Raw genomic sequence first — 11,376 nt, forward strand, 5'->3', positions numbered from 1 at the left:
GTGAAACATAAGGATGTGAGGTCTGTGGTAGACATGATCTATAAGTACTGATGCAGAAGAGCTGGCTTCCTGCCCACATTTGGCCTCTTCCTGGCAACCAACATCAGTAAAGGGCTTATAAAAATATGATCAGTGGTTGTTTGGTAACTTCCTGTTCTATTGTCAGACCCTGGACGGACTGTTTGCAAAAAAATGATATGCAAGCAGCGCCGGTGCGGAATGTGCACCATTGAAATAATTCACTTCCAGCGTAATGTAACAGACCACACAATTCAATTGTGAATGAGGCGTAAGAGCGAAAAGCGTGTTGGGTTGGTTGAGCTAGCCATTTCTTCCAAACATCTGAATTTAGCCGTCAATAGTTGGGTTCAACAGGGGATGTGGTTGAAAGTAAAAAGATGTGGTGGCAATAGGTTCTCCCGTCATTTGTCATCTTTGCTCATGATGTCACCCTTTTTACTTCCAAATTCACAGTTACCTACAGTATGGGGATGTAGGTAACCTACAGTATTTTGACACTTAGGACAGGTGTATGACATGTACCTCAACAACCTCCATCAGACAAATACACTGAATTGCAATCATTTTATTCAATAGCCTCCAGAACGGACCTTTTTTTCCACATTCATCATACGGTACATAGTATCAATCTTTTCAGTGATGGAACAAACATTTAGTCCAACATTGAAATCTCCACCCCCCCCGGCCCCAACAAATAGGGGCCTTGCTACAAAGCCATAAAGCAGTGTTCTTTCTCAAGTCCATTCGGAACATCTGTCCATGTCTTGAAGGGGGCCTGTGAAATGAAATGGTGGGAGGACGTCTGAATTGCCCGCTCTGCATCAGGGGGTAAATGTCTCTTTCCTCTGGTGAGAGAGGGTTAGGTGTAGTAGCAGTGAATAGGGTTATTGATGAAGGCTGCTTTAGGCATCGTCGTCCGAGGTGTCGCTGCTGCTGGTCTCCGTCTCCTCCGTGGTGTCGGTGGCCATTTGGAGGTTGCTGGTCTTCCACACGGCCAGGGAGTCGATGGGAGGGCCGTTCTTCAGGAAGCTGTTTCTCCTCAGACCATTCTTCTGCAGCTGGAGGGAAGAAAACAATTGGGCGGGGTGAGGGACTGATTTCAGAAGCAATGAACTTAAAATGGCTGTCAAAGCCTACAGAAAGCTGGAGTGAGAGTGTGGTGGTGTTTGTGTTGTGGTGGTGAGTTAGTGTGGGTGTGGTTGTTTGTGACAATGTGTGGGTGTTAGTGACCTTGTGGGCGACTAGGCGTGAAAGGCAGTCGGAAGTTTACATACATTTTGGTTGGCGTCATTAAAACTAGTTTTTCAACCACTCCACAAATGTCTTGTTAACAAACTGTAGTTTTGGCAAGTCGGTTAGGACATCTACTTTGTGCATGACAAGTAATTTTTCCAACAATTGTTTACAGACAGATTATTTCACTTATAACTCACTATATCACAATTCCAGTGGATCAGAAGTTTACATATACTAAGTTGACTGTGCCTTTAAACAGCTTGGAAAATTCCAGAAAATTATGTAATGGCTTTAGAAGATTCTGATAGGCTAACTGACATCATTTAAGTCAATTGGAGGTGTACCTGTGGATGTATTTCAAGGCCTACCTTCAAACTCAGTGCATATTTGCTTGACATCATGGAAAAATCTAAAGAAATAAGCCAGGACCTCAGAAAATAAATTGTAGACCTCCACAAGTTTAGTTCATCCTTGGGAGCAATTTCCAAACGCCACGTTCATCTATACAAACAATAGTACGCAAGTATAAACCCCATAGGACCACGCAGCCGTCATACCGCTCAGGAAGGAGACCCATTCGGGTCTCCTAGAGATAAACGTTCTTTGGTGCGAAAAGTGCAAATCACTCCCAGAACAACAGCAAAGGACCTTGTGAAGATGCTGGAGGAAACAGGTACAAAAGTATTTATATCCACAGTAAAAGTCCTATATCGACATAACCTGAAAGGCCGCTCAGCAAGGAAGAAGCCACTGCTTCAAAACCACCATAAAAAAAGCCAGACTACGGTTTGCAACAGCACATGGGGACAAAGATTGGACTTTTTGGAGAAATGTCCTCTGGTATGATGAAACAAAAATAGAACTGTTTGGCCATAATGACCATTGTTATGTTTGGAGGAAAAGGGGGATGCTTGTAAGCTGAAGAATACCATCCCAACTGTGAAGCACGGGGTGGCAGCATCATGTTGTAGGGGTTCTTTGCTGCAGGAGGGACTGGTGCACGTCACAAAATAGATGGCTTCCCAAGGAAGAAAAATTATGTGGATATATTGAAGCAACATCTCAAGACATCAGGAAGTTGAAGCTTGGTCGTAAATGGACAATGACCCCAAGCATATTTCCAAAGTTGTAGAAAAATGGCTTAAGGACAATAAAGTCAAGGTATTGAAGTGGCCATCACAAAGCCCTGCCCTCAATCCTATAGAAAATTTGTGGGCAGAACTGAAAAAGCGTGTGCGAGCAAGGAGGCCTACAAACCTGACTCAGTTACACCAGCTCTGTCAGGAGGAATGGGCCAAAATTCACCCAACTTATTGTGGGAAGCTTGTGGAAGACTACCCAAAACGTTTGACCCAAGTTAAACAACTTAAAGGCAATGCTACCAAATACTAATTGAGTGTATGTAAACTTCTGACCCACTGGGAATGTGATGAAAGAAATAAAAGCTGAAATAAATCACTCTACTATTAGAGATTCTCTACTATTAACTTCTGACATTTCACATTTTTAAAATAAAGTGGTGATCCTAACTGACCTAAGACAGGGAATTTATTAGGATTAAATGTCAGGAATTGTGAAAAACAGTTTAAATGTATTTGGCTATAGTGTATGTAAACTTCCAACTTCAACTGAATGTATGGTTATTGTAAACTATAATGATTTGTTTGACAAGGGCACTTCAAATGTGACAGAGTAATGAGTGTTTTATGACAGACTGGAACAAAAAAGTGTAGTAACAGAACACTGCTCTAAGGGAGGGGGTGGAGAATACTGCAGTATGAACGGATGGAGGAGTAACTAACTACCTGTTCACTGATGGCCTGGAACTCCCTCATCTCATCCTCCGTCAGAGGGGCACACGTCTCGTCATTCTCACTCTCCTCCTGCCAACCCATTTCTTTCAATAACCTGGGGAGGGAAGAAAATTCACTTTTAGGATTTCTATTTTCTATCAATTGTGCCTCTACAATTATGAGCCAGACAAAAGGGAAGCACACTTTACCACACCCACTTACTCGGTTGCGCCTCCAAAACAATCCTACTAACAGGGCCTAAAACTTTTGTCTACCAGCCACTGTGGAAGGACATTTTCTAAAATCTACCAGCCACTCAAGATATTTGACTAGCCAAATGTTTGATGTTGTGCCAGAATTACACCAACAAAACAGAAAAGACATAAGCATGCTTTGTAATTTTACAAAAAAACTAAATGTATTACTACTATAAGAAGTAATGTGGTATATTGTTTAATTTCAATTCATTTTCTTTTAACCAAAATGATGAAACATTTTCACCTGCCCCTTCAAGGGCGTGAGGTTACTGTGAAAACACGACTCGTGCCTGAGCTTGAGAGTGTGACTAGTAGCCACGTTGTCTTCTCTTCCCTAACAGCAGAAACGCAAACATTGTAAAAACAACCTGGCTTGTGAACAAAACCATTTAAATAGCCAAGAAACAAGGACAGTCTCAATAAACTTACATTTCAAGTAAATTAGACCAACTTATGCCTGTGCACAGCGCTTCTAAAAATGTATCTTTGCTCAGCACTTCACGTGCGTACAGGCCAGTGTTTCTGCGTGAGGTGGGATAGGCTATAGGATTCATAGTTCTATTGTGTGATTCATTTACCAGGTTTGAAACAAAATGGCAGAAATACTTTGAAAACAGCTACTGCAGCATTTGTTTTACTTCACTATTTGTATTCACAAATGCGAGTGAAATGCTGGCACTGTGGAGCCCTGACCACCCTCCAACGTGGCTGGTGAAATAGACATCTTAGGCCCTGCCTACTAGCTCCGACCACTTCAGTATTTGCAGATATGAAGGGACCGGAAACCTGTGATGTGTGTAGTAAGTTACTTAATTGAGCATCAAAATCTATGAGACAAAATGCTAATACCGGTCCCATGACCACAAAATGTTAAAACCAAATTGTTAAAGACAAAAACTAAACCAAAGCTTGGATTGCCGTCATACATTGGCCATAGACTGCTTACATGGTATGGAAACCAAAATGCCATTTTGTAATTTAAGTGAAGTATCCCTTTAATAACATCTGCTTGCTTCAGATCCACAAACGTTTGGACATCCAACTCTGACATCACCTTATGGCAGTTGAAATTTAAAATGATTAGGGTTAAGGTTTAGGGTAGGGACGTCCCAAGGAATTTGGATAGCACTAACCCAACTGTTGTCAGAACGGTCCAGTGTTTACCTGTGCTCTGCCTCCAAAGAGCTGGATAGCACCTCCTGCTGGGGGAAGGTGGAGGAGCGCAGCACTTGCTGCCTCATTGTTAGTGTGGTCATGTTGCCGTTCTCCTGCGAGAAACTTCGCTCACAACGGTTGCGGTTCTCGTCCCCGCAGCCCACGTTGCAGTTCTGCGGATGGAAACCATCGTCATGCTGAGGGGTGAGAGAGCGAAGGTCAAGGCTGTGTCACATCACACAACTTCTCACTAAAATAACTATTTAAACACGATAGGATGATGGGCAGGCGAACGTCTGTCATCATGAAGGTGTAAAGGAAAGAAAGACGACGTTATGACGGGAGTTTAAGGGTGTTACAACAGCCACTTCTTTCTATGATGGCCATTCAAAGTGATGTCAGTGACTGATACCCCTTCAAACACACTTCTCTGTACATTTCTTGAGGGCTCTCTTTGGGTGACACACACCTTGCAGTGGTGATAGAGGTCCTCCTCGTCCACCATGTCTTTTTTGAGGGCTTTGAGGAAGGTGCTCTTGCGGTCTGAGCGTGTCATGCGTGTCAGACGCATCATGAGCCGCGGCTGACTGCCCTTGTCCACCGGAGACGACGAGCTGGAGCGACTCGCCTGGGAAACACAGCAATTAGTCAATCATTCCAATGTACATTCCTAACGATCATTCCTTCCCTCTAGCCTATATCAATCAATAAATCAGTCAATAGACACCAAACCAAATATCAACCATTAATTTATTTAAAAAATAAAAACATATCAATCATTGGTTAATTTGTTTCTTCAATCAATACTATAAAACTGTGTGCATATGCTTTTTACAAAGCCAACCGAAAATGAAACCACAACCACGACAATCTCACCTTGACTGGAAGACTGACAGATATGGGGATGGGGCCCTTGTAGAGGGAGGGGCCAGTGCCGTTGCGGGAAGGGGCTTGTTGTTGTTGAGGAGAGGACGTGCAGGTCTGTGCTGGTGTGGGCTGCTCCCTGGAGACGCGCTTGATCACCATCATTTTCGAGCCCCTGGATTGAGGGTTGGGTGGGTGTTCTAAATAGACAGAGCAGGACGAAATTCCACAGCTTTTCAATTTACTGCAAAATGTAAAAGCCTCACTAGAGAAAAAAAAGGTAGTTATCGTAATAGATTCATTAAAGCTGCAATATGCCTTTAAAAACGCTCCACCATGTCCCGGTTGCTAAAATTCTAATAGTTTGCCAAATTTCAGTTTGTGTGACAAGACAAGCAGTCGAGTTTATAGAATCATTTTACCTTCTAAAAACTGCTGTGAATATCATTTAAAAAACAGAAAATATTGTATTTTCAGCTGGTGTACAAAACCAAAAGTAAAATATACAAAAACAGAACTTAAGAACAGAAAGCATAGAAATTGCTCACATAGAACATATCTACTGCTTCTTAGACTTGCTTTCAATGAGAATGACAGAGCTATAACTCACATTTCTCTGTGAATTTGGTCAGCGTTGCACAAAAAGTTACATATTTTAGCTTTAAATATGTATTATCCTATTTTGTCCAAATGGGCAACCAAAGGAGACAACTGCATCAAAGTCAAATCAGGTTGGGGATAGAGAGAGAACAGATTGGGAGCTCACCCCATACTCCAGTGGCAACAGCTTTGTCACGGTTGACCTCTCGGTCCGCATCAGGATGGAGTGATGGCTGAAAGAATAACAGCAGGCATCTTACAACACAAGCAAGTTGTGTAGGATAAATCTGATACGTGGCAAAAACAAAGTTCTTTAAATAATATGACAAAATTCCCTATCCATGTGTTTTGGAAGAAACTAACATAATGTTAAATACTAGATGAGGAATTTAGGGGAGACAGATTGAGGAGTGTTTCCTAAAGAGGAGTTGGGAGAGCCAAACCAATATGTAATGGCTTGGGCAATATTTGCGTGAGATTGGGTGATAACTTCAAACAGTTTTTTTGGATTGGACTATTTAGTAGGGTGGGTCATTGGGCTTCCTCACTACACCACTCACAAAGTCTTCAGCTTCAAACTGTTTGCGTCTGTCCCCATCGTCCCTGTGGCCTTGCTGGCCCTCGGACAGGCCTTTGCTCTTGGAGCGAGGAGAAGGTCCGCCACGCTGGAGGGGAGGGCGTGAGCTGGAGCCCTCGCTGCCGTTCCGGACCCCCCATCCGTTACCCTCCTTCCTAGAGAAGATTCCTGTGAAACATACAACTTGACTTTACCAAAGAGTATATAGAGCAGGGTTCCCCAACTGGCAGCGATTTGATTTGGCCCCCTAAGTTGAGCAAAAAAATATATTTTGTTGTTGGACGAGACACAAATCAGCTCCAAGTGATTTTAATTCAGGGAATATTATCCAAAGTATTCCCATGCATAATAGAGAGATGTGTAATTGTATACAAATGGAAGCAAGATTTGAAATGATTATGTTTTAGTCAAATATTTGATCTGTTTGGCTACTTGCGGTCAACTTAGTCTACAAATGATTTAGAATTATGTTCCGGCCCCCTGACCACCCACTCAAGCTGTTTTTTGTGTGTTTTTTTTTTACATTTGTTCCTCTGAATCTAGTTGATTATCCCTGGTATAGTGTCCCTCTATCGCACAGAGGCCGACACATGGATGGCTAGCTTGTTAGATGGGTAGACAGCCAGACAAGCAAGTGGTTAACAGAGACACAGAGTGAAACCAGCTCTTGGTTGATTCATTCTCGCTAACAGACGTTCTAACCCAGTTCCATACCCCCAGTGCGTCCGTTGACAGGCTCTGAGTCGTCTGATGAGTTGTGGCGTCTGCGACTCACATCCCCGTGGTTGTCCAGACATTTGGCAGGAGACTGGAAAGACTTGTCACAGACCTGAGAGGGCTAACACAAATGGACAGACTGTCAGGCTAACGACTCCTCCGGACAACAACCATCACGTTATGTACGGTGTGCATCTGACATGAACAGAAGACGTGTGTTTCTTCTTGTGCACATACCCACACCGGACATGGGATACACACAAACACACGGAAAGTACAAAACCACAAACACAAAAAGGTACCTTGGCTGATGAGGGTGCTGTGGGAAAGTTAAGCCAGGCTGGAGTGAAGTCATGCTGCGCCATTTAGGTTTGCGTCTCCAGTGAGGTGGGCAAGACATCAACACATCGTTTCTCCAGCCCCTGAATAAGAGAGATAGAGGAGAGATAGAGAGAGACAGTGAGAAAGAGGCACTGTGGAGTTTTAGAGAGAGAGACTGTAGTAACTGAGCCAACTCCAGGATTTATGGCAGTGTGTTTATGGGCATTAAGCCCAATGACTTCTCAATTGAATTCACTTTCAAGTGGCACCCTACCAACCAACTGATACAATGCAAGGGACTGAATGGAGTTGTTCCTTTTCCAGTCCCTTTAGCTTCCCATTAGGTGTAGCAGACAGCAGAGATAACATTCATGCGGCAGTGAGTGGCATGCAACCCTTGCGTGACATGAAACAGAGTCCAATGGAAGTTTAAGCTGATGCAACAGAGCTATTCACCATTACAGGGCCCGACTGATGGAGCTCAGAAGGACCATGAGTGTCACATCTAGGGTTGCAAAATTATTTCAATAAAGTCCCTGGCTTTCCCAAAATCACAGTTGGAAGATTCCCGCAATGAGGGAATAAGGAGGAAATGTATAAACCTCCAACCAGGATAGGATGAGTGTGTATAATTTGTGGAATGTTCCAACAGGAATCTGTTACAAAAACGTAGAGAAGTACAAGGTTGTCAACAAACAACGCATAGAAAGTAGCCTGATCAATTCACCTAGCTTACTAGCTACAGAATAGGCATCAACTCACCACGTAGCTTATTTTTTTATGTTTGTCCACAGGCTACCAGAGTGACAGACATTTTTCAGAATAAACGTGGTGAGTAAAAACGTAATTAAATAGCCCACTCTCTACCAGTTATCTTTTTCTGCCGCTATACGACTTTGTATGTGTTGTTTGTTGGCAACCTTGTTATTTACTAAGTGTTTGGAACAGATTCCTGTTGGAATGTTCCACAAATTATACCCACCTGGATAGGATTTCTGGAAAACTAGAAAATGGAGGATAACAAAGTGGTTCTCTCGGGGTTGGTCATCAGTTAGTAGTCTCCCAAATACAGTTGTGAATGGAAACATCAAATACTACAAAAGGAAGCATGGTTTGTACTACTGGCTGTCAAAATGACAATTCATGAATCATGAACGTTGTGTGAGAAAGAACCTTGCACTATATTTCTCTGGGTATGCGTGTCTACTATATGATATGCATCCTGCTATTGGCAAACAACGCTTTGTTCAAATATGTCAGAGCCTTTCATTATCTCAGTGGACCAGAATGCCACACAGAGCAACATAATCATTGTGACAAGAGACCAAAGCATAGAAGGGACCTCTATGTAAGATTATTAACTGCTTAGGGACCTCTATGGAATATTCATTAACTGCTTCCAACTGGGAGGCGTTTTAATCTCTTTAAAATCAAAACACTGGGAAGTCTGCCGTCGCATTTGATTTCAACAGCCAGACAGTGTTTGAACTATTAACATGACCGTCTAGTGAGATAACAAGAGGTCAGAATCAAGATAACCAGCAGCCTTTTGTTTCTCTCACTACAGACCTATGTGAGCATTGCAGATCGGTTTCCAATTGCCGAGTAGCTCACAAGCCAAACATTTTTGAGGTCGAACAATACTAATTGTACATGTTGCTGGATAGGTGACGAAAGAGGGGGAAAAAATATCAACATTGCTTACTACAATGGCTTGATGTATAACAATGCAAATATCAAGTCATCCTTGTTGTTGCAAAACATTTGGGTGCAATAAATTCAAAGTCATACAAACCAGCTACGGAGGACTGAGCAGAGGCGTCTCCTGTGCTGTAATCCCAAAATTCTCCTAGTGTTTTTGTTCTCAGTCAGTTATCCAGTTAATCTGCTCCCCACATGTATCGTGCAGGTCAATTACAAAATGTTGACGTTGATAATCCCAACTAACTTTCCATTTTTGCCACGTAATTCCAGTTCCCAGAATGATTAAATCCTTTAGAGATGTTGAAGGAAATCCAACGAAGTTCTCACCCGACTTTACAAAAGAGACATTTGGGGTGGATTTGCTACGATCACCTTAGGAAGGATTCAGTGATTTTGTAGGGGTTTTAACTGCCCAGTTACCATTAACTCATATTTGTTCAAATCAGGCGATACAATGTTAGTGTGATCACATGTTGCCAAAAATAAAGTTAGCTAGCTAATAATAACTACAGCTTTCAAAAATGATTCATTTTTTGAGAAACATTTGGAAAACTTGGAAGAGGAGACTAAAGCTGGTCAGTGCAGGATGTAAGTCCACACACATATCAAAGTCTCAAATAAAATGCTAAATTAAATAGTTCTTCTGTAATTCCACAAAACCAGTCCACATGTTCAGATGCTGATTTATCCCATTCAGTGCAACTCGGACGTTGAGCCAATAGTAGCAAGTCACGTCTCTCTTCCTTGATGATTGGGATATCCTATAACGTGAGGCTGTTCAGTGTTCACCTGTATTCCAAAAGAGAAAGAATGATAGCAGTATAGTTCGCTAAGACTTGCGTTAAACGATACATAAGGCTGATTGCTAGTTAAGGGCAAAAGTTAGCAGGCTAGAAAGTCACGTTAGCTGTACCTTTGACAGTTACAGCTAGCGTAATATTACCTAGTTGGCATTATATTGAATAGACTAATAGCGCAGAAAAAGGGAAACCTAAGGGTTAGTTAAAAGTATTTGACTATAGCCTGTGCTAAATTTGCGATATAGGTCACATGGCTGTTCACTCTACGATCAATAACGTTACATTTTAAACACCAGCTAACGTACACAAGTTAGCTGATGTTACTAGCTAACGTTAGCTAGCTCACTCAACTCTTGAATGTCAGTTAGCTAACTCAGCTACTTGACCAGGTAGCTAGCCAAACAAGCTAATGCTACTCCCTGTTATTGATACGTTCAGTGAGCCATTCCGCAATACTTACCTTTCAATGATGCCAAAGCTCTTCCGAAAACTTCGTTAGTTAGCTACATTGCAGATAGTGACTCCTTCATGCGGTTCAACACAAGCTGATGTTGGCTAGCGTCGTTAGCTTGCAGAATCAGTCTGTCACAGCTTACTCGCTCGTGCCCCCTTAAGCAGTTGTCATTCGCTTTTTTTGTTGTTTCGTAAGACTAAGTTAAGACGCTGATATGTATGTATAAACCGTATCACACTGACCATCTCATTAACTTGTTTAAGTGTTTGCAAATTCCTCGCTTATTTTTTAATTTTTGCCGCTTTTGCCTGTCTCCTTCCCAAAATGGCGCTGATACAGCAATGTTTCGCGAGAATCTCGTTGGCCAAAGTGAATAACCCCCCGCCCCCCTTTTTTCCCACGTATGTGGCGCTGCCATAGACTGTAAAAAAATATGAACGACGTCATCGATGACGTCACCACATTGTCTCCTATGAGAATGGTCAGTGGCGCGTTTCGCCGAGCATCTCAGCCCGGAGGACATAGAAAAAAGGAACAAGTTGTGGCCAACGATCAAGATAGCACGAAATGAGGGAAAGGCTGCAATTATTTTATGATCAGTTTTCATATGCACTTAAAATAGTAGGTACCCTTTTATTTAAATTATTATTTGTTGTTTTATTTCTCAGAATAGTTCCTGATTACACTAAAGAGGGTTTTTAGTCTCTCTTACTACAAGAACCCTTGGTTTGGTCTTGAACATAATTTTCAGTTGAGTTGAATTTCAAAGCCAGATAACGTCTAGCTCAAAGGTTATGGAATAAGCTATTTTCACTTTAAATTGACTTATATGGTGCAGATCTCGGTTCCTTGTCGTTTACGTTCACTGCTCCTACAG

General features: G+C 42.2%; 1 protein-coding gene across 4 annotated transcripts; it reads right to left on the reverse strand.

Moving 5' to 3' along the window:
* Window positions 1-571: 571 nt before the first annotated feature.
* On the reverse strand, window positions 572-10,917 carry LOC110523193 (vasculin). 4 transcript variants are annotated; one of them, XM_021601670.3, is made up of 11 exons: window positions 10,506-10,917; window positions 9,337-10,034; window positions 7,523-7,642; window positions 7,218-7,341; window positions 6,487-6,671; window positions 6,093-6,159; window positions 5,339-5,526; window positions 4,932-5,090; window positions 4,472-4,635; window positions 3,063-3,165; window positions 572-1,079 (listed from the first exon to the last, which is right to left on the reverse strand). In XM_021601670.3, the coding sequence occupies exons 3-11, from the start codon at window positions 7,583-7,585 to the stop codon at window positions 924-926; spliced, it is 1,209 nt and encodes a 402-aa protein (XP_021457345.3). In that variant the 5' UTR covers window positions 7,586-7,642; window positions 9,337-10,034; window positions 10,506-10,917; the 3' UTR covers window positions 572-923. The 4 variants fall into 4 exon arrangements, with proteins under 4 accessions (XP_021457345.3, XP_021457343.3, XP_021457344.3 ...); XM_021601668.3 differs by having other exon boundaries at window positions 4,472-4,659; XM_021601669.3 differs by lacking the exon at window positions 9,337-10,034 and having other exon boundaries at window positions 4,472-4,659; window positions 10,506-10,858.
* Window positions 10,918-11,376: the final 459 nt, after the last annotated feature.

The sequence above is a fragment of the Oncorhynchus mykiss genome, chromosome 5 (assembly GCF_057628025.1).
Source record: "Oncorhynchus mykiss isolate SJ-2025 chromosome 5, ASM5762802v1, whole genome shotgun sequence".
Taxonomy (NCBI): Eukaryota; Metazoa; Chordata; class Actinopteri; order Salmoniformes; family Salmonidae; genus Oncorhynchus; species Oncorhynchus mykiss.